Source organism: Ptychodera flava, chromosome 18 (genome assembly GCF_041260155.1).
Source record: "Ptychodera flava strain L36383 chromosome 18, AS_Pfla_20210202, whole genome shotgun sequence".
NCBI lineage: Eukaryota > Metazoa > Hemichordata > Enteropneusta > Ptychoderidae > Ptychodera > Ptychodera flava.
This window is the reverse complement of record NC_091945.1, coordinates 9,718,889-9,743,090: the sequence shown is the minus strand read 5'-3', so window position 1 is coordinate 9,743,090 and position 24,202 is coordinate 9,718,889. Positions and strand designations below refer to the sequence as shown.

At 36.9% G+C, this 24,202-nt stretch overlaps 2 protein-coding genes across 2 annotated transcripts; both read right to left on the bottom strand.

Moving 5' to 3' along the window:
- Positions 1-20,640: 20,640 nt before the first annotated feature.
- Positions 20,641-21,207, bottom strand: LOC139117917 (integumentary mucin A.1-like). The gene has a single exon (XM_070681154.1). It carries the CDS (start codon positions 21,205-21,207, stop codon positions 20,641-20,643), a length of 567 nt encoding a protein of 188 aa, XP_070537255.1.
- Positions 21,208-22,113: 906 nt separating this feature from the next.
- LOC139117916 (uncharacterized protein DDB_G0280315-like) lies at positions 22,114-24,179 on the bottom strand. Its single transcript, XM_070681153.1, has 2 exons — positions 23,835-24,179; positions 22,114-23,172 (listed from the first exon to the last, which is right to left on the bottom strand). Exons 1-2 carry the CDS (start codon positions 24,177-24,179, stop codon positions 22,114-22,116), a joined length of 1,404 nt encoding a protein of 467 aa, XP_070537254.1.
- Between the last annotated feature and the right edge of the window lie 23 nt (positions 24,180-24,202).

Here is a 24,202-nt window from a genome sequence, read left to right as displayed (position 1 = left end):
ACAGTTCTGGATAGATTGTTATGCATAGAAAGTGTGGAATACATTTGCAGCTCATTCAAAATACTGTATTCAAACTTTTAGATTGAAACTCTGAAATTCCTATCCTAAAACTGACATGTCAACGATTTTATCAAAACACAGAATGAGTGAATGTTTAAAATATACCAAAAAGTTGTGCACTATTACTTTATTACTTTGAACTTGAAGTAATTTGTGTCATCCGAAGAAACTGATCAGTCCCTCATTGAGAACAAAGAACCTTACCTTTACAGTCGAATCCGTCACCTCTATATCCCGTCTTGCATGTACAATAATAGCTCCCCTCCGTATTGGTACAATATGCATGGACATGACAGCCATGTAAACCATCTTCACATTCGTCGATATCTGTGTAATAAAAACCATCAAATGCTTTATTTCGTCAGATTAATGTTCGTGAACGCCAAGGTCTCTTAGAAAAGGGGGATTATGGTAAGACTATGCACATGTAAAAAGCCATGCTATACGGATAAGACGCACTCGATTTACACCGAGATTTCCAGAAATTCGACGTGTGAACGGCATTAATTTCCATCTAATCTCAGATATGACGTCTGTGAATGTATAAGGACTGACTTTAAAAATGTTGAAAAGCACTGCTATTTAATTCAGAGAACGCATTTTTTCACAAAGCGTGGTCCGAGAATGTCCAATTGACCTCTGTTCTAAATGTTAATGTATGATGCATGCTGTCAATCATGATTGAAAAGAACCGTTTTGTATGTGGTCCTGTAAAAGTTATGAACATTGAGAGTCTTGGAAGGCATTCAAAATTTCAGATATCGAAACTGAATCTTTTCTCTCATATTTTAATGAATTACCTTTGCATTGTGACTGGTTTGATCATTGTTTATATCAGTTGATTCAGTTCAGTTGAGCTGACTGGACTTGAAATTTCAGCGTCGATTACATCGTTACCACTGTCTCTGGCTACGTCAACATTGCGTTGTTTGATCATCCACACTCATCGATAACGGCCTTAGCCCTGCACTAGAGGGACTCATCAGCCTCATTAACATTCTTAACCAAAGTATTTAAAAATACTCAAGTTGGCTGGTCATTTAATTTCCTTTTTAAAGTTTTCTGGCTTACAAATCGTGAAAAGCAGCGTATATGGTATTTAAATATGCATGCATATCTTTTGAAATACGGACAATTTTTCCTATACGTCTCAGTCACATGTCATTTGCATATTACGAACGGTTGTCGAGGTTACATATCCGAAGTAACCGGATATGCGACCTGCAATTACTTCGGGTCATGCTGTTACATGCCAAGCTCTAACTCAAGATCGTAACATTGTAGATCAGTTTTACTCAAACTTTCTTCACTCGTTTCTGTAATTGTTTCGAAATACCTAAACTTACACTGTGGGTGAATATTTTTTTATAATTCACAAGGATTTTTTTGCATATCTTTTTTGTAATTTTTTCTTCCTTTTCTATAGCGAATCGCATTCAGAGCGCAGCCCGACTTTTTTGACCGAAGCTCGTAATATGTATATTTAAACGATCGGCTTCCATCACAGCGCCTCTACATTAAAATCACCCTTTGCTGTTGTAAGAAGGTAGTCATTTTGTGTTGAGAGCTGGGGTTGAAAGCAGAATCCCGTTTGGAAATCGTAACGGTGTATGCACAGAAGATAATCCCCTTGGAATTACTGTGTATGCACAGAAGATCGACTTAGACGCAAAACGATAGCAGATATGAATTCAGAGATGTATTGAAAGCCATGCATCGTTGCTGGTTTATTGAATAAATTGTTTGAGGGAAATCCGTCTCCGAACTCGGCGATACTGATGCATAGCGGCCATTCTGTTTCCCAACTTCCTATATTTCTATTGATACCACAGCGGCCATCGCCGTGTATCGAACCACAAACGACTGTGGTTTAAATTCAGTAAATTTTCGATGGGATTCAAACTCACTACGCAACGTACGGTGCCAAGTCCCCTAGCGAAGACATCACAAAGTCGAGAAAGGTATGTCAGCCCATCTGGCGAAAAAAGGTCCTTTTTAGCTCCATGGTCAGCCAGGCAACAGTCCCTCGGCAAGTCCACAAACTCTGGTTATGAGCCAGGCTCGAACCATGCACATCTCCGTAATATTCAGGCAAAACTGATAATTGGCAGCTTCTAGTGTGACAGATAGATTATATTTCTCTGATAAGCCAATGACTAGGCAAGTGTTTAACCATCCCACCCAGTGTTTGCCAACAACCAACGTCACTACGACGTTGCCTATTGTGCGCCCACGGCGCTGGACATTTCCCTTTACTGCTAGAACCGAGCCGATACTTTTGGAACTACAATGTATATTGAAGCCTATATTACCAATGCGTTCGTCTTCATATTACTCAGAAGTGCTTCTCAAAGATACACTACTAAAGCTCAATTTCTGAGTCAGTGAAATGGATACTATTGTATGTACAACTGAGTTAGCTAAACAGTCAATTTATGTTTCCTGTTATTTATTTCTTACTCCTACGAAGCTCTACCCCCACAAGATAAAACCCCTTGCTGTTTTGTACAACACAAGGCGAACTTGCACTAGTAGTTATGTAAGACTGATTCAAAATGGGGTTCTACATTTTCTTATTTAAATTGTAGCTAAAACAGTCACTGTCAAATAAACATGTACAGAAAAAAAAGAAAAAAAAGAATTGCAACAAGTTTTATACGCCATAACTGTACTAATTTGTCACTCCAAGTTGGAATGATAATTTCAAAGATCTATGTTATCGTTTTTAAAGCGCTGTACTGCATTCTGGATACAAGCTGACTGATATGCGGATGAGAAAAATCATTGACAGCAAGTTCTTTCTGCTATCTCAATTTTCAGTCCCATACCAGCAGGGAAATGGTATTGAAAATTTAAGTGACAACGATGTGCACTTAGCAAAAACAACCCAGTACTTCGAGCATTACCGTTAAAATCAAGAAGCTTTGACAGAGTATACAGCAAGAAAGAAAATACATTTGCCGCTAATGCTTTTGTACCATTCAAAATTATTACCTATGCAAGTTGCGTCGTCGTAATCGAGTTGATAACCATCTGGGCAAAGGCAATAGTATCCCCTAGCGTCCATAGTACGGTCAACGTTGACACAAAAGTGACTACAGTCGTCATCGTTCGATTCACACTCGTCCTTATCTGCCGAGTTGAAAGAAACAAAACCAAAAGAAAACCATCAGTGGTACAATATCTGATGCAATGTTTCCAGCGTGTGTCACGAAAGTGTGTGGATTGGTTCAATTTAAAACATACCCAACTGATGAGAGTAGGATCATAGGACAAATACATGCATTTTATATATCTGGTATGACAATAGTGTCGTCGTGCTTAACTAAAAAACTAGAAAAATATTAAGAGCAGACGATAACTAGCGCCGCCAACGACAATTGGCGAACTTGTCATTGCTGCAACAAGCACAGAGGCTGTAAAGCGTACTCAGAGGACTACTTCAATAACAAGTACAATAGCTGTCAAATAGGCTCATATCCGATTGTAATTATATAAGTACCTTTGTCACAGTTGCCTCCTTCCCAGCCTATCTCACAATCGCAAGAGTACTTGTTTATCTCATCTGTACAAGTACCATGGACACACGGGTTACTGGCACATTCGTTGATATCTGTAACGACAATGCAAAAATCAGTGTGTACATATTATTTGACAGAGAGAATCTTGTTTTCAAAGAGCAGCGCATAAAACGTATATCATGTATTTATCCCCATGCCTTTCTGTAACAATGGCATCAAAGCGATACCCTGCGTTAGACTCCTAACGTACCTATGCGACAATCGCAATTGATGACCTCTTAATAGAAAGTGAAATCGTATGTGCAACTTGACTACAGCCAACAGTGTTCCAGACTCTTATGATTGTTATCGCTGTTACCTTTGTAGAATAAACGTGGATCCCTGGTACATGTTTTATGGTTAATGGTTGCAACAAACACGCTTTCTGAAGGTAGAATGAGCCTCCGGAAAAGATTCAGACTCTCAAAGTTTTCAAAATATTTTCTTTTCTACAGTTGTGAGTGCTCATTTCGGAGCTCCTGGAGTAAGTTAAGTTTTCACCCCCTGAGTTTTTGTGAAATCCATAATTTAATTTTTCCGACAGAGTTACATTCCAAATGTCGGAAAATGTTAGAAGGCGTCGTTGCCATTACATTACATCCAAATTTGTGTTTATGGCATTAAGAGGTGTTCCCCTGTAGTTTAGCATGAAAAAGGAGAGATAGCAGAGTAAAATACTGAGTGACCGTCGTCGGAAATCCGGCGCCCGGGACCGAGCATTGTTTGGAGGAAGGGTACATAGCATGACGTCCTGTCCTGTGTGGCAATGACGCAAGTGACATGAATGATTTGGCCAATGCTCGAATAAGGCGATTCTTAGCACGATATCCTATGTGTTTACAAAAGAACGCTGTTTAATCGATGATGTCTATCTTAATTAATTATTTAATTAGTACTCCATTTGTGTTAAAATAGAATTGAAAGTTATTTGAATGGGAACGTTATTGAACTCTACGCTCAACGTAAATTGCTACTTTGTATCAGCCTTAATCATCTGCAGACTTTTATAGACTGGAAACTGTCATATACCCTTTTGAGTTGTGCAAAATCAGAGAGCATCTTGCTTTAAGCAAGTATTTACATTGCGCAGTCTTCAACCTTAATAACAGAATGGTGACGTCATTAAAATATCCCAACATGCAGGAACATGTAATATAAACTCACACGTGTTGAAGAACTCGCAAATTCTATAAAATGGTTCTATACATTTCTACGTTTACAATATCAGAAACCATTAGTATTTAAGTTCGCCAACTTACCTATTTCACAATTAAAACCAGTCCAGCCAGACGCACATGTACAATCGTAGCGAGCAAGTAAATCATGGCAAGTGCCTCCATTCATACATGGCTCACTTGCACATTCGTCAATATCTACACACAAATAATAAAAAGGCGAGTATATTTTTCAGTACGCCTTTCCAGTTCGATTTTATCCTTTCATCGACTTCGCTTATGTTTACAATTAGTTGTTATTATTTAATTTTAGTCGGGTCGGAAGGTAGGGTTCCCATGCACCCCATGGATGTATTTTTTAACCTACATTTTTGTAATCCTTAGGGTCTATATTTAATGAATTTTGATGTTCCCAAAATCAAATCGTGTCCCATGGGTTTCATTTGGCGCCATCTTTGCCGCCATCTTGGCCGCCATCTTGGATTTCAACGATGGGGTAGGGGTCACGTATCTACCGCTCGACGGAAACAGAAACAATAAAATACTATAAACGTTACATTTTTAGAAAGCCAAGATCATGGCCTTTTCATTGATATATAACTTAATAGGGATTAATTAATATTCGAACGTCGATTAGACTTTATAACGGCCATTGGCCGTAAATCGTAAAATTTGCTAAATTTCACACCCAATAATTAAGTTCCCGTTCCTCCAAACAATTTTTCATAAGGTATTTATATATTTTTTGGAGAACTCAGTGCAATAAACAAGAAAAACAAGATTAAAAGTATGTGTCTTGAGATTTAGTGGGTGCATGAGCTTGTTTTCTTATTACGCGGTATGCCACATATCCGTGTGTAACATAAGGGGTAGGGGTAATGTTTCCCTTTCTGTTTCGAATCATGAATGATGAAACCATAAAAATGTTACATTTTTGAAAGTGCTGCATCAGACCTTTCTAAAAATATATAGATTTATGGGGAAAAATTGCATAATTAAAAGTTACAAAGCTTAAACCTTTCGGTTTGTGTCGATTTTAAGTGATTTTTTAAGAACGAAATTACAACATATGGGGTAGGGGTAATGTTTCCCTTTCTGCCTCGAACCATGAATTACGAAACCATATAAATGTTACACTGTTTGAAAGCTCTGAAATTGGCCTTTCCAAACATGTATAGTTTTATTGGAAAAGACCATATTTTAAAGTTACAAAGCTTATGCCTTTCAGTTTGTGTAAATTTTAAGTGATTTTTTAAGGACGAAATTACAACATATTGGGTAGGGGTAATGTTTCCCTTTCTGCCTCGAGCCATGAATTATGAAACCATATAAATGTTATACTGTTTGAAAGCTCTGAAATGGGCCTTTCCAAACATGTATAGTTTTATTGGGAAAAGTCCATATTTGAAAGTTACAAAGCTTAAACCTTTCAGTTTGTGTCAATTTTCAGTCATTTTTTAAACAAAATTATAATATAAGGGGTAGGGGTAATGTTTCCCGTTCTGCCTTGAACCATGAATTATGAAACCATATAAACGTTATACCGTTTGAAAGTTCTGAAAGTGGCCTTTTCAAACATGTATAGTTTTATTGGGAAAAGTCCATATTTGAAAGTTACAAAGCTTATGCCTTTCAGTTTGTGTCAATTCTAAGTGATTTTTTAAACAAAATTATAATATAAGGGGTAGGGGTAATGTTTCCCGTTCTGCCTTGAACCATGAATTATGAAACCATATAAATGTTATACTGTTTGAAAGCTCTGAAACGGGCCTTTCCAAACATGTATAGTTTTATTGGGGAAAAGTTGCATATTTGAAAGTTACAAAGCTTAAGCCTTTCAGTTTGTGTCAATTTTAAGTGATTTTTTGAACAAAATTATAATATAAGGGGTAGGGGTAATGTTTCCTGTTCTGCCTTGAACCATGAATTATGAAACCATATAAATGTTATACTGTTTGAAAGCTCTGAAATGGGCCTTTCCAAACATGTATAGTTTTATTGGGGAAAGTTGCATATTTGAAAGTTACAAAGCTTAAGCCGTGCAGTTTGTGTCAATTTTAAGTGATTTTTTGAACAATATGCACAAAACAGTTAGTCCGTTGGCCAGGTATCGAAATCATCCCCTCTAAGGCATTTTACCTACTATGATTTTCTGTTAGCTAGTATTCTCAGCTGTCATAATCTGCTTATTTTCCATTTAACTGATGGTGTGTGAGAGTGTAACGACTTGTTTGTGAAGGGCTGTCACGCCCTCAGTAGTAAAATAGGAATGGGTTAGGGGTAACATATTTACCGCTAGTCGGAAACAAAAACAAAAAGTACCATAAACAATACATTCTTAGAAAGCCCAGATATAAGCTTTTTACTTTTATGATAATTATTCGACTTTAGATGGCGCCAATATTCCGTATGTACATGGCGGTCAGCAGCTGAATCATTCACATAACGAACGTTGATATGGCCTGAAACTTCGGTAAATTCATTCAAGCAAACTCTTGTTTGATTAAGTTGATAGTTTTCTTTTCTTTTTTATTTCGAGTATTTGCCATGGCATGACTGAAACGAACCTTGAAACGAAGGCTGTACGTATCTATATTAGTCCGAGCCTGAGCGTGATCTGAGAGCAAACAGATCCGCAGATAATGCGAACGATCGCAACCGTTACCAACAGACTCATTATGCAGAGCCATGCCCCAAAACGCCCAACCAAACTTGGCACTAATCATGATCCCAGTCCATTTCGAGCCGGGCTTTAAGGGAAGTGCGGTGGCCTTTGAAAGACCCTTTGGTTTGGTTTTGTACCGTAGTATAGGAAGAAAACCCGACCTGTCGTCGTTGCTGATGAATGTTTGTGTTGTTTTTAGCCTCTTTTTTTGCCTATTTGAAGAATCGTCTTTGCAGCCTTCCATCCTGCGTTCTGTGTAGCGAGTGTCTTCGATTGCTCTCTTAAGTTTGTGATGTACAACTGTCTTGAGTCCCGGTGCTTTATTGGGTGTAGAGGTAAATAGTTAGAGATCAGGGTGATAAATTGGTTGCCGCAGTGTCTTTCCAGGTGTTGCCACTTTTGAAGGAATTCAACTCTCGGTATTTTGCCTGGTAAGTATTCTTTAAGGTGTACCTGTAGGCTACGTGGTACTGAATAGGGGCCACTTAGGTTTCAACACATTCGATACTCTTGGCTTTCGCTTATACCCCGTTGAGTAACTGGGATCGGAAATGGGAAAGGCTCAATTAATATCCATCTTTGCTAATATTAATTCTCGTTTGGCTTACAGATGGCCACCTCTACTTGTTTCGGTGAAAATTTGACTTTCAATTGGACAAAACATTGAGTATGACTTTCTTCTGTGTGTTATTTAGGCCTATGAAAAATATGAAAATTGCATACATATTGTTGTCAAATATCTCAAATCTTAGATTGTAAGAGATAGGCTTAGGCTTCCCTGTAATCATACAAATTAGTTAAATGGGAATTTATTGGAGTAGATTACAGTAATCGAAGAGAATGGTTGACACTATAGAAAGACTTATCTCGGATTGCGGGGACCTAACTATAAAAGAACAGCACAGAATACTTGCCGGATGTATTGACTGTTCATTTATAGTACAGGCTAGTACAACATGGAATGTAAAACATACAAATCAAAGAAGTGGCAAATTTTCTCAACTTTTAACAAAGTTTATATTCCATCATTACTATCAGGATTAGGATTTTCCCAATCTATAAATAAGCTATTACTTGATTACACCTTGATTCAGCATGACTAACATTTTGCATTTGCCACGCAACCAGCCATGCCCGTCCCTGGGATCGCGAACAATGCCTTTAACGAAGCTTTTGAGCGCTTTTTTTGAATTGTGTAAGAATGTCCTCTGTGGAGTATAATGTGTGAAGCCGTTGTCTAGCTCGCTTGACTCTGATGATTATGTTGACTCTTTTTTCTCAGCTGCTGGTGGCTGATCTAACTCGAAAGTTAGATCAATCTAGTCTCTCTGATTCTATCATGCTGGTGGGAATGGTATCTTCAAGCATTGACCCTAAAACGTCCGTTTGTAGGGTCTTTGCTTCAAAGACGTCAGGGTCTAACATTGGTTAAATGTCATCCATGATAAGAAACTAATGATAGATTCACTCACAAGGCATTTTAAACATTGAGGTGTCAATGGGAATATAAGCCTTTTTAGTCATTTTCTGAGGTTTGTCTAGCCTTCTTATTGCTTGGTGTAGAGAGTGTTTGTTCGCCTTCTGTTTACTATTTAGTTGCGTAATTTGAATGCGTTCTGTGACATTTGGCTTTTCGAGTTTTAGTTCCGGAATTATTTTGCTATTGAATTTTAGTACCCAGTCGAAATGTAATCCTCATTGGGAGTATATAGTGTTCTGCGTTGTAAAATAATTTCGAAAAATTGGTTATGATCTCTTGTTTTCTGGTAAGGAAGGTAAAGTGTTGTCGATCCATCTTATCTTATTATGGAGAAGCTATATTGTGGATTAATGGTGATTGGTTTTCAGCGATAAAAGATTCTCTCGTGTTCCCGTGTGGTATTAAAAGTAACACTATTAATAGTGAGCTCTGATTTGCCCAGACGGTCACGTGACTGTGCATGTATTTACGATATACTGTAAAGTTGGCCATTCCCATCTCCAAAGTGGGTTTCTTTCACATTGTTTGTATTTTCATCACAAGTTTCAATATACTGATATAATATAGCGATAAACAACCCCTATAAGTTGGGTACACCACTCAAGCTCTGTTTTGACCATTTCACTCCTTATACACACGACTGAAGTTCGTGCGTATATGTTGTTTACCGGTCGAAACCGTGTGGTATCCTTTCAAAGTGGTGCTTTATTGCTTAATATCTCTAGCGATACAATTAAAGAAAAGGGATTGATTGTTGCTGCTGTCATATCAACTTTGCATGACGACTATGACATCCAATTTAGTGTTTGTGGGTTTGGAATATATAATTTTTGACATATTATAGCTGTTAACTTTCTTTCCCTAATTTGAGTTATTGAAATAAGTAAAACGTCTTTTATTACCACCATTTTAGCTTTTTAGTGCTGTTTAATGCCTATAGAGTATTTTTCTATGTTCCTTTTAACAAGTAAATGTCAGTAAAGTACACAAACTTTTGAGATTAGGCATTGTCACTGCATAATTTTTGAGTTTACCCCATCAAGCCATATCTTGTTGAAAAACAACTGCGTTAGTGTTTAAGAGATATGATATTTATGTGGCTTCCTTATTCGCTGCGCTTGGTAGGAGAGTAAACATTACCCATACCCCTATCCCTTAAATGTATATTATAGAGGAATGTATGGCATACCATATATTAGGTAAACAATCGACGCACCCCATAAGTCTCAAGAAGATACACTCTTTTAATGTTTTTTACTTCTCTATTGCATTAAGTTCTTCCAAATGATATATAAATACCTTGTAAAAATTGTTTGGAGGAACATGAACTTAATTATTGGGTTTGAAATTAAGCAAATTTTACAATTCACATTTCATGTCCGATATAAAATCTAATCGATGTTTGAATATCGATTTATCCCATTTAGTTGTATACCAATGGTAAGGGGATTATCTGGGCTTTCTAAGAATGTATTGCTTATGGTATTTTTTGTTTTTGTTTCCGACTAGCGGTAAATATGTTACCCCTAACCCATTCCTATTTTACTACTGAGGGCGTGACAGCCCTTCACAAACAAGTCGTTACACTCTCACACACCATCAGTTAAATGGAAAATAAGCAGATTATGACAGCTGAGAATACTAGCTAACAGAAAATCATAGTGGGTAAAATGCCTTAGAGAGGGATGATGTCGATACCTGGCCAACGGACTAACTGTTTTGTGCATATTGTTCAAAAAATCACTTAAAATTGACACAAACTGCACGGCGTAAGCTTTGTAACTTTCACATATGCAACTTTCCCCAATGAAACTATACATGTTTGGAAAGGCCCATTTCAGAGCTTTCAAACAGTATAACATTTATATGGTTTCATAATTCATGGTTCAAGGCAGAACGGGAAACATTACCCCAACCTTTATATTATAATTTTGTTTAAAAAATCACTTAAAATTGACACAAACTGAAAGGCATAAGCTTTGTAACTTTAAAATATGGACTTTTCCCAATTAAACTATACATGTTTGGAAAGGCCCATTTCAGAGCTTTCAAACAGTATAACATTTATATGGTTTCATAATTCATAAATCGAGGCAGAAAGGGAAACATTACCCCTACCCCATATGTTGTAATTTCGTTCTTAAAAATGACTAAAAATTGACACAAACTGAAAGGTTTAAGCTTTGTAACTACAAAATATGGACTTTTCCCAATGAAACTATACATGTTTGGAAAGGCCCATTTCAGAGCTTTCAAACAGTGTAACATTTATATGGTTTCGTAATTCATGGTTCGAGGCAGAAAGGGAAACATTACCCCTACCCCATATGTTGTAATTTCGTTCTTAAAAAATCACTTAAAATCGACACAAACCGAAAGGTTTAAGCTTTGTAACTTTTAATTATGCAATTTTTCCCCATAAATCTATATATTTTTAGAAAGGTCTGATGCAGCACTTTCAAAAAATGTAACATTTTTATGGTTTCATCATTCATGATCGAAACAGAAAGGGAAACATTACCCCTACCCCTTATGTTACACACGGATATGTGGCATAACGCGTAATAAGAAAACAAGCTCATGCACCCACTAAATCTCAAGACACATACTTTTAATCTTGTTTTTCTTGTTTATTGCACTGAGTTCTTCCAAAAAATATATAAATACCTTATGAAAAATTGTTTGGAGGAACGGGAACTTAATTATTGGATGTGAAATTTAGCAAATTTTACGATTTACGGCCAATGGCCGTTATAAAGTCTAATCGATGTTCGAATATTAATTAATCCCTATTAAGTTATATATCAATGAAAAGGCCATGATCTTGGCTTTCTAAAAATGTAACGTTTATAGTATTTTATTGTTTCTGTTTCCGTCGAGCGGTAGATACGTGACCCCTACCCCATTGTTGAAATCCAAGATGGCGGCCAAGATGGCGGCAAAGATGGCGCCAAATGAACCCCATGGGACACGATTTGATTTTGGGAACATCAAAATTCATTAAATATAGACCCTAAGGATTACAAAAATGTAGGTTAAAAAAATACATCCATGGGGTGCATGGGAACCCTACCTTCCGACTAGACTATTTCTACATCACTGCCAGGGACAAAACACAGTTGCCCACATATTGATACGAGTTAATCCATTGCATGTGTGTAACGCGATTGGAACTAATTTGGGATAATTGGATTGGTGAAGTAATATCTGTTTAATCTGGAAATGTAACCTCAACTACTTTTCTTTTTGAGTTACACACAGGTTTTTATGAGTAATTTGTAATATTGCAACATTCAGCTATATGGCACAGAACACTTTAAGAAATGAGTTCCAATCATGTTGTGTACTTTTCAACTTTTAAACACCCAATAATATGCCATATAAAAGTCACGGAGGAAGAAGACTGGCGCTGACCATTTCATGGTCGCATTTCTAAATGTGTATATTCATTTAACTTTTGATAAATTTACAATTTTTATGATTGATGTGATATACGGAATATACCTCGTAGAGTGCCGTTCTCATATCATTAGCGAAACCTAAATATTATTGATTCCTTTTAGCGTATTTAATCTTATCTTATCGATTGGGGTCAGAGAAGTCTTTATTCACGTAGAATCCGTGGTGCCATTAGGGACGTGTTGGTTTTTAAATCTCCTATACGCCAAGAATACGCCCAATCAACCGTGTGCACTACATAGTTCTAACTGTGTAAATTCTAAATTGCGTAAATTGTTTTTACATGTAAACAAAGTCTCGGGGTAAACAACACCGCAATATTCGTACACACAAGTCACGTACATAGTTCCGATAAGCTGCCTTCGCCCTTTTCCATCAGACTAGCCGTGTTTTTCTTATTCACATTCGCATGCCTAAGCAAACTGATTGTGTTTGTCATTGGCAGCGAAATTAGATTCACTTTTTGGCAGATAGTTTGTCATAATTGACCTTGTTGATATCGATACTAAATCAATTCCCAGGCGATAGAAGGCAGACTGGCCATTCTCAATCATGTGAGTTAAAGTTACCATCTCATAGAAGTCGAAGTATTCTTGAGAAGAAAACGCTAGACACGTACAACACAGAAACTGACTCTCAGTTAGTGTTATTAATTTTTTCAAACACAGATGAATGTTAATCGCACCATGAGCAACACCTTTACCTAAATACATTTATATTCCTGTTTTTTATTCTTTCCCTTAAACGAATAATGATTTATGAGTTTGCGTCGAATATCATTACATTATATGGCATTTTAAATATTACGAGAAGATGTTGGGTACCGACAAGGGACGGAAATGTATTCATACTGTAAACACTGGGACAAATAGAAAATTTCAGTACACCTAATGTGTTGTCGATCTCGACAGAAGTGGCAATATTGTCACCACTTGTGCAGTCACTGCCGTAGTGATCGTCAGCATCGTTTTTTATCATCATCATCATCATCATCATCATCATCATCACCGCAAAACATATTTTGCAAACTGTGACACTGTCTTACACTCATGTGAATTCTAAACTGTAATAATTGTGGCCTACCATCAATACAGTTGATCCCTTCAAAACCTTCCCAACAATCACATCGATATGCATTGATCAAATCGATACAGTCACCATATATACAGGGGTCGGACTCGCATTCGTCGATATCTGAGAAGAAATGTAGAGTTAACAATAGAGTATATTTAATGATAAAAAGCTGTGTTGTATCAGCTCCCTAATATGGCAGGGGAGAAGACACGCTAATATGTTGTCGATCTCGACACAAGTGGCAATATTGTCACCACTTGTGCAGTCACCGTCGTAGTGATCGTCAGCATCGTTTTTATCATCATCATTATCATCATCATCATCATCGCTACCACCACTATCGACCGATCCAACAATACCATTATCAGTACAAGCAACTACACGAAATCAAGATAATTCACAATGAGTGACACCATGATTACCATTGGGATCACCAGGAACGGAAACCACATGAGAGCGAACATATCGCATCCAGACAAGAGTGACAATTATAATGATCGTTCGTAACTGTTGCGAAAATGTTTATGGACAGTCAACAAATTGAAAAGACGCCACTATCGAATGCGAAATTTTAGTGATGACCACTTCAGCACTTAATAATCCTCTTGTGCGTATGTCAAATAAGTCAATTACACCAGTCGTCAAATCGTTACTTGTAATCTGCTATTACACTTACCCGTGTCACAGTGTTTACCCGTATAGCCTGGACAACATTCACATCTATAAGAATTGACCATATCCACGCATGTTCCCTTTATACAGGGATTCGATGCACATTCGTCAATGTCTGAGGTAAGGGGTAAAGTTTTACAGTATATTTAATAAAAAATGGTGTATAGCAAGTTAAGCTCTGATATTATAGTGTTAAAGATTTTATTGAGTCATCTGAGTAATCTGGTAATACGTTAAATCTCGATCCATAAAGACACATGTTTAATATTTTTAACCTTAAAGCCATCACTCAGACATTCTTGTTTTATATTATACAACCACGTTAATTTATGAAATACATTGGCATATAATTTGATGCATTATGAAAAGCAGGTATAGCCATTTGCTTCATTTTAGCACACGTGTTCACATGTGGGCTAATGTCATAGCGATGTATGTGTGTCTGTCCGTGTGTGTGTGTGTGTTAGTGTGTGTGTCTGTCTGTCTGTCTGCTTACACGATAACTCAAAAACGCCTGAACAGATTCAAGTCAGATTAGTACACGGGTACCATATCCTAATTGCAAGAACTGATCACATTTTGGTATCTGTGGCTTGCATGTTAATGAAGTTATTTAATATCATTTTTTCCATACAATGGTTTCCCTGTGGAGACGGTAATGACAGTGTAGACATATATCAAGAAATACTTCACAAAATTTCATGAAACTTTTCACTGATGACAATCTCGTAACATTATGATGATACTGTGAGTGTCTTGTCAATTATCTGCTCATTTGCATATTAAAGACTTTATTAGTGACATAACTCTGAAATTCCTGCACCAAACTTGATGATACCTGCAACAAATATTGATCTGATATATATCTAATTAATAATCAAGTTAATAATAGCTCATTTGCATATTTTATGAAGTTTTATAATTAGTCAAATGTGATGAAATCTTCTGCAGATACTGTTCTGACTGATATCTAACTGCGGTGTAAAGCACTTAGTAGTGTCAAGTTAAGTAAGGGTTCATTTGCATATTCAATGAACTTTGTAATTAGGTATATAACTCTGAAATTACGACATCCAAGTCAGTGAAATCTGTTACAGATATTGATCTTATAATTATCATATTGTACTAACAAGCATTTTGCAGTGTCAAGTTAATAAATACCTCATTTGCATATTTTATGAAGTTTTGTAATTAGTCATATAACTCCGAAATAACTGCACCTATGTGATGTAATCTGCTGCAGATACCGATCTGACAGATATCTAATTGTGGTGTAAAGCATTTAGTTATGTGGAATTAATTAAGGGTTCATTTGCATATTTAATTCCACAACACATCTGTAAACTGTTTCCGTTGAAAGCTTACACGTGAACAATTAAGAGTATGGTGTAAAAGTTCCTATGTATTATATATTCGCGTCAAATTTTTAATAGAGGGATTGTATTTGAATTACATATGCTAGATGGCCACTTTTCACATGTTTTCAAGTCTTGTAATCTTTCCATCGCTTAAAAATTTTCATCTACGAATGCGTGTAAGGACAAAATACAAGACATTCATGACAGCAGGTTAAGGTAAATGGTGAATGACCAAAGGTTAATCATCGTCCATAAACATGGGAGAATACTGTAATTTTGTTACGAGCAAGACAGTGTTAAAGCAGTGAAGCTTTGCAATATACGTCTTGTCTTGTTAATGTAATTAATTGACATTGATAGAATCTATGCAATCTCTCTCGGATATTTTCAATAAAATGCCTTTCACTCGTCTCTCCTTCGGCAATAACAGCGCGCGAAAGACGATATAAGAAACACCCAATGAAGAGATTAGTTTTGGAGCGGGGTGACAGCGGTTTTACGATACCATGTATTTTTCTTAAATTACTAATATCGCCATCATTGGTTGTACCTTTGAAATATCCCTGAACATGAGAAAATATGTAAGGTTAAATTACCTTTCGTTCGATCTAATTGCCTCTTAAATATGCGATGTTTTATATCAAAGAAACAACAGAGGGTAGGAACTCTGCTTCATATCTTGATCTGTTCCTACAAGTGGGTACTAATGGGCTACACACTAAGCTGTATGACAAAAGGGATGATATCGATTTTGAAATCATAAATTATCCCCACTTGTCAAGTATATTCCATCTGCACCTGCTTATGGTGTGTACGTGTCTCAACTTCTCAGGTATTGTAGGGCTTGTGATTCCTACACTGATTTAACTGAGACACAGCTCATTGGCATCAAAATTACTGAGACAAGGATACACAACAAAAGACTCGTTAGGACTTTCAAAAGTTCTACGGTCGATATGACGACATTGTGGCCAAATATGACACCTCGGTCACTCAAATGATTAACGACAGCATTCCCGGCTTTGACTAATTACAGTGATTCATATCCTGTATCTTTTCATACAATATTTAGACAATTTTGGGACCAATCCTGACGGGTGTAGCATGCTAGCAGGGTACGCTTACCCATTCCGGACACCTGGTACCACCACTAATTATCAGTGGTTCAGGATGGTCCTACTTAAATTTGTAAATCACAATTGTCCCATGGACCTGGTAATATATTACCTTGAATGGAAATGATTATTGGACCAGTTTAATGTCATATTTATTAATAAATCAACAGTAGATGTATTAGCTTTGCAGAACACCTTTAAGGTTAATAACATTCAAATGATATTTCCTTTCCGAATACCAGTAACAACGAACAAGAAGTAAGTAAATTTCACTTACCGGTACAAGATATTCCATCGTATTCCGGGATGTATCCGGGGTCACAGAGACAAATGTGGGCTCCAGGAAAATTAACACAGTGCTGAGAACATCGATGCGATCCCGTTGAGCATTCATTTATATCTGAGGAAAATATTAATCAAAGAATAAAAGTTGATGCTTCACTCACATCGGTTTAATCCGTTAAGTGACAGTAAGAAAGTTTCAAATGGCTGCTTTTGAGAATCACATGAAAGCAAACAGTTTGCTAACCAATTTTTTTTTCTAAATGGTAGCCTGACTGTTATTTTTTATTTCTGTTGATCCTCATCTGTAACTTCCTGCAATGCTGATGCTCACTTGGTTTTCATTTGTAATAATGGAAGAGATAAAAAAGCAGACAATAAATACTGAGTTCTTCAAGCATTAACAACTGCATCATACAAATGTCATATCTTTTCCATGTCCAATTCTTCTCGTACAACATACTGTATAGTAATTGCAATCCGAATAGCTTTGAAGTGCTCATCGATCATTTGGAGTTTTAGAAAGGTTAGCCAAAAGGAACTGATGATGAGATTTTTGCAAAACTACATTGACTGTTCTTGCAAAATGACATGCTGTTGTCTACTTGCATGTAGGAAAAGAACAAAACGAAAACGTGGTTGAAAATGTAAAACAGACCACAAAAAAGCATGACAGCAAGAATAGTATGTCATTATACTATTTTCTGGTTTAGGAGAAGATAAGTCTTCTTAATAGGATAGATTCAGCATAGTTTTGTTGTACAACCAGATACTTCAGTGAAAATAGTATCTTTAGTATTTTTGACCATATGAACTGATATTAAGAAAACTTCGATGAACAGGCTCAAATATTTAACATGTTATACAGTCATTGTAAACGTGCTGGAATGTAACTGCATTCTTTGCGAGGGTCGCATACCATTCAAATCATCATATTGTTTGTGTGGAAACATTTAGTGGCCTGGCTATACACAATCGCACATAACATAAGAACAAAATGAAGGCAAACTTACCAACACAGCGATCAGTTTCGATACCTCCTTGGACCCATTTTTCAAAACCGCTGTTGCACCTGCATGTTTGTTTGCCGTCCACTATCTCACAGGAACCAAACACACAGTTTTTCGTGCAAGATGGGCGAGTTGACCCTAAAATATATAGCATACACTTATGGTAGAATGCGCCTCTGGGACAGAGATTCAGACTCTCAGACTTTAAAATAATCGTTGGACCTGTCGCTTGTGGGGCTCATTATAAAGCCTTTGGAGTAAGTACATTTTTAAATAGCTTACACTGCATAAAAACCCTATAATACTTACTGTATTAACATGGATTATTGCCTGTATTTTAGCTGAAGAGTGCATATACAGATGAATACAGTCAATAATCCACTTTTTGTACTCAGCAAGCCTGTATTCATGTGGATTTATGTGAATTCACGTGTATTAAACTACAATACAGGCAACTCATTAATGTGAATTTATCTGAATTATTGGGTTTTCATGCAGTGTTAGTTTTGTAGAGATAAATTTATTGTCCCGTAGAGATAACACAAGATGACGATTATTTCGAGTTTCAAATATCCGTAAACATTGCACATTGTTTTTCTGTGCCGTGATGACCCAGAGTTTTATTGTACTCTTGATTAGAAAGAGAATGGTTGAAAGTTTCCTTGTGGAAACTTTGAGCAAAGTTTAAGTCTTTCATTTTCGTGGCGCAAACTGCCTCGATAACATATGTAGTGTAAGGTGTAAGCCAAATCTATACTTTTCATGATGGATGTAGCAGGAGAAATTCAAATTCACTTTCAATCACCGGTGCTGGGATTGCCCATCACTCAACACAAGTTTAATCCGCTATCACTCTATGTTTGGGTGACTACGTAACAATTTCATAAATAATTACACTCTTAGCTCTTTATTTTAATACGACATTAAACATAATCAGCTGTTCATATAAAAGGGAACTCATTTGGCTGTGTCATCAAAATATGCTTCCATGCCAACATTTCTCACAAAGTGTTCATCATCCGTTGACATTTGCCACACTATTTGCTCAGTAATATGAAGGAAGAGTGTATTTTTTCAATAGTTTTATGGGGCAGTAGCGCAGAACTCTTTTTATTTCGATAATACATATCGGATTATTTGCAAACATGTCGTTCAATGTATACGCATACATGTACTCACTTTGTTCGCAAGAATCTCCATTGTATCCCGGTAAGCACTCGCAATCATAACCATCTGATGTACTTGTACAGGTACCACCATTTGCGCAAGGTGCATTCAAACACCAATCTCTGCCTAGAATTAAGAAACATTTTTCGTGAAAAGTGTCGGGGAAAATATATATTAACTATATATTCAAACGCAATAGTTATATGAACCCTGTAAATGCAAAAAATTAAGAATATAAATTGATGACTGTTAGGTAACAACAGTAATTGCAAATTTTGATTATGCTTCAAAATAACTAAAACTACAGATGCTTGCATGATTTGCTATAGAACCGCATTTTATATTTTGATAATGTAAACGTTGTGTCATAAGATTACCTAGGTCCTTTATAAGGCTCTTTTATATAGCTTTTCATTGATTATTTCAACTTATAATTCGTATAAAGCTACAAGAATACATTTTGATTTTACAGTCACTGCCTCATGGAAGTTCTGTAGAAATGTACTTTCACTGTAGAGACTGAAGTCCTTGTCAAAGTAGAATAGCGACTATGTTGTGAGGTCATACACAAGACAAAAAATAAAGCATGTAACTAAAAGGCAAAATTGAAATTAACCATCATAATGAGAGAAGTTTATAAAAATTCAATAAGTACAACCAGCTCACGTTTCTATTCTATTTAAATATTGTCAAAAAAGACATTTGCATGGAGCAAGTATGCACGGAAAGGACACATTAAGCATTTTGGCGAAGTCATTTTAGTCTGTCATCTTTGAATAAAGGTGCAACGGTGGTCTCTATTCTTATCTTTGAGAGGTAATACTGGTGTTTTTATTGTACGCGAACATCAAAGTGCACATCCGGGACATCACAGCACTTACTGAGTGTGCAGTTTCTTCCGACCCATCCTCGACGGCAGAACATATGTAAGAGGATCCGGTTCCATAACAGGTACCTTCGTTTGGCAAGGACCAAACTGACATGAATCTTTTGAAAGAAAAAATAGTAAATTGATGTTTAAATCACATGTTGACATAAATATAGATAAGGAATATTATCAAATGCACCATAAATTATACATAAGAAATATGTATTAGAGTATCCAAATTAACAAACTTTATTACATATAAAGCTTTCATCCTAAAAGGAATAGTACTTGCCGATTTCTTCGGGACATTCATCAATAGTCGTTGTATTAGGTAGGATAGTAGCATCAATTGTTGTAATGGTTGTAGTATGCACTATGGTTGTTGTTTCCTCTGTTGTACTGGGTGTGGTAGTTTGCACAGTTTCTGTTTCCTTTGTGGTGATCATCGTTGAAGGGGAAGGGTGGTAAACGGCTTCGTTGTGATGACAGTTGTAGGTGAAATACCCTTAGAAGGTGTGATTTCTTTCCCAATTGTACTAATAGATGTGAGAAGAGTTGTTTTTTTCTGTTGTACTGATTGTAGTATGGAGTGTTTTTCTTCCTCTGTGGTACTGATTGTAGTAGGGAGTGTTGTTGTTTCCTCGGTTGTACTGATGGTACTAGAAAATGTTGTTTCTTCCTCTGTTGTACTAATTCTAGTGGTAAGGAGCGTTGTGTCTTCTCCTGTTGTACTGAGAGTGGTAAAAAGTGTTGTTTTTTCCTCTGTTGTAGGAGGCAGTGTTTTTTTCTTCCTCTATGGTGCTGATAGTTGTAAGAAGTGTTGTTTCTTCTTCTGAAGTACTTATGGTAGTAGGGAGTGTTGTTTCACCCTCTTTCGTACTGATAGTAGTTGGAAGTGTTGTTTCTTTCTCTGTCGTACTAATTGTTGAAGGGATCGTTGTTTCTTCCTCTGTGGTACAGATAGATGGGAGAAGTGTTGTTTCTTCCTCTGTTGTACTGATAGTAGTTGGCAGTGTTGCTCCTTCCTCTATTGTACTGATCGACGTGACGAGTGTTGTTTCTTCCTCCTTTGTACTGATAGTAGTAGGAAGTGTTGTTTTTTCCTCTGTTGTACCGATCGCAGTATTGAGTGTTGTTTCTTCATCTGTGGTACTGATAGTTGTGAGAAGTGTTGTTTCTCCCTCTGTTGTATTGATAGTAGTAGGAAATGTTGTTTCTTCCTCTGTTGTACTGATAGTACTAGAAAGTATTGTTTCTTCCATTGTTGTACAGATACAGCCCCTAAATGTCGTTTCTTCCTCGGTTGTACTGATAGTACTAGGAAGTGTCGTTTTTTCCACTGTCGTACTAATTGTAGTAGGAAGATTGTTTCCTCCATAGTTTTACAGATACAGGTACGAATTGTTGTTTCTTTGTCGGTTGTATTGATAGAAGTAGGAAGTGTTGTTTTCTCCTGTGTTGTACTGATAGAAGTAGGCAGTTTTGTTTCTTCCTCTGTTGAACTGATAGTAGTAGAAAGTGTTGTTTCTTCCTCAGATGTACTGATAGTAGTAGGAAGTGTTGTTTCTTCCTCTTTTATACTGATAGAAGTAGGCAGTGTTGTTTCTCCTCTGTTGTACTGGTAGAAGTAGAAAGTGTTGTTTCTTCTTCTGTTGTACTCATAGTACTTGGAAGTGTTGTTTCTCCCGCTGCTGTACTCATAGAAGTAGGAAGTGTTGTTTCTTCCTCTAATGTACTGGTAGTTGTAGGAAGTGTTGTTTCTTCCTCTATTGTACGGCTAGTAGTACCAAGTGTTGTTTCTTCCTCTGTTGTACTGATCATAGTTGGAAGTGTTTTTTCTTCCTCTGTCATACTGATAGAAGTAGAAGTGTTGTTTCTTCCTCTGTTATACTGATAGTACTAGAAAGGGTTGTTTCTTCCACTGTTGTACAAATACAGCCACTAATTGTTGTTTCTTCCTCGGTTGTACTGATAGTCCTAGGAAGTGTTGTTTTTTTCCTCTGTTGTACTGATGAAGAAGAGAGTGTTGTTTTTTCCTCTGTTGTACTAATTGTAGTAGGAACAGTTGTTACCTCCGTCGTTTTACAGATACAGGTACGAATTGTTGTTTCTTCCTCGGTTGTACTGATAGTACTAGAAGTGTTGTTTTTTCCTCTGTTGTACTAATTTTAGTTGTAGGGAATGTTGTTTCTTCCCCTGTTGCACTGATAAAAGTAGGAAGTGTTGTTTCTTCCTCTGTTGTACTGATAGTAGGAGGAAGTGTTGTTTCTTCCTCTGTTGTACTGATCGTTGTAGGAAGTGTTGTTTCTTCCTCTGTTGTACTGATCGTTGTAGGAAGTGTTGTTTCTTCCTCTGTTGTACTGATAGTAGTAGGAAGTGTTGTTTCTTCCTCTGTTGTACTGATAGTAGTAGGAAGTGTTGTTTCTTCCTCTGTTGTACTGATAGTAGGAGGAAGTGTTGTTTCTTCCTCTGTTGTACTGATAGTAGTAGGAAGTGTTGTTTCTTCCTCTGTTGTACTGATAGTAGTAGGAAGTGTTGTTTCTTCTTCTGTTGTACTGATAGTAGTAGGAAGTGTTGTTTCTTCCTCTGTTGTACTGATCGTTGTAGGAAGTGTTGTTTCTTCCTCTGTTGTACTGATAGTAGGAGGAAGTGTTGTTTCTTCCTCTGTTGTACTGATAGTAGTAGAAAGTGTTGTTTCTTCCTCTGTTGTACTGATCGTAGTAGGAAGTGTTGTTTCTTCCTCTGTTGTACTGATCGTTGTAGGAAGTGTTGTTTCTTCCTCTGTTGTACTGATAGTAGTAGGAAGTGTTGTTTCTTCCTCTGTTGTACTGATAGTAGTAGGAAGTGTTGTTTCTTCCTCTGTTGTACTGATAGTAGTAGGAAGTGTTGTTTCTTCCTCTGTTGTACTGATAGTAGGAGGAAGTGTTGTTTCTTCCTCTGTTGTACTGATAGTAGTAGGAAGTGTTGTTTCTTCTTCTGTTGTACTGATAGAAGTAGGAAGTGTTGTTTCTTCCTCTGTTGTACTGATAGTAGTAGGAAGTGTTGTTTCTTCCTCTGTTGTACTCATAGTACTTGGAAGATTTGTTTCCCCCTCTGTTGTACTGATAGAAGTAGAAAGTGTTGTTTCTGCCTTTGTTGTACTGATCATAGTTGGAAGTGTTGTTTCTTCCTCTGTCATACTGATCGTAGTAGGAAGTTTTGTTTCTTCCTCTGTTGTACTGATAGTACTAGGAAGTGTTTTTTCTTCCACTGTTGTACAGATACAGCCACTAATTGTTGTTTCTTCCTCGGTTGTACTGATAGTCCTAGCAAGTGTTGTTTTTTCCTCTGTTGTACTAATTGTAGTAGGGATAGTTGTTTCCTCCGTCGTTTTACAGATACAGGTACGAATTGTTGTTTCTTCCTCGGTTGTACTGATGTACTAGGAAGTGTTGTGTTTTCCTCTGATGTACTAATTTTAGTGGTAGGGAATGTTGTTTCCTCCCCTGTTGTACTCATAAAAGTAGGAAGTGTTGTTTCTTCTTCTGTTGTACTCATAGTACTTGGAAGTGTTGTTTCTTCCTCTGTTGTACTCATAGTATTGGAAGTGTTGTTTCTCCCTCTGCTGTACTCATAGAAGTAGGAAGTGTTGTTTCTTCTTCTGTTGTACTGGTAGTAGTAGGAAGTGTTTTTTCTTCCTCGTTGTACTCAAGTACTTAGAAGTGTTGTTTCCCATCTGTTGTACTGAAAGAAGTAGAAAGTGTTGTTTTTTCCACTGCTGTACGCATAGAAGTAGGAAGTGTTGTTTCTTTATCTGCTGCACTTGTAGTAGTACGAAGTGTTGTTTCTTCCTTATTTGTACTGATGGTAGTAGGAAGTGTTGTTTCTTCCTCTGTTGTGCTCACAGTACTTGGAAGTGTTGTTTCCCCCTCTGTTGTATGAAAGAAGTAGAAAGTGTTGTTTCTTCCTCTGCTGTACTCAAAGAAGTAGGAAGTGTTGTTTCTGCCCCTGTTCTACTGGTAGTAGTAGGGAGTATTCTTTCATCCTCTGTTGTACTTATATTACTTGGAATTGTTGTTTCCCCCTCTGTTGTACTGATAGAAGTAGAAAGTGCTGTTTCTTCCTCTGCAGTACTCATAGAAGTAGGAAGTGTTGTTTCTTCTTCTGTTGTACTGGTAGTAATAGGAAGTGTTATTTCTTCTTCTGTTGTACTGAAGTAGTAGAAAAATGGTGTTTCTTCCTCTGTTGTACTCATTGTAGCAGAAAGTGTTGTTTCTT

What these genes read in the sequence shown, in the direction of transcription:
- LOC139117917 (XM_070681154.1), bottom strand. Translation starts at nt 21,207, where the DNA reads ATGGAAGAAACAATACTTTCTAGTACTATCAGTACAACAGAGGAAGAA.
- LOC139117916 (XM_070681153.1), bottom strand. Translation starts at nt 24,179, where the DNA reads ATGAGTACAACAGAGGAAGAAACACCATTTTTCTACTACTTCAGTACA. An exon ending in GGGGGAAACAACACTTCCAA is followed by an intron (nt 23,173 to 23,834) that starts GTACTGTGAGCA and finishes AACACTTCCTAG; the next exon opens with TACTATCAGTACAACAGAGG.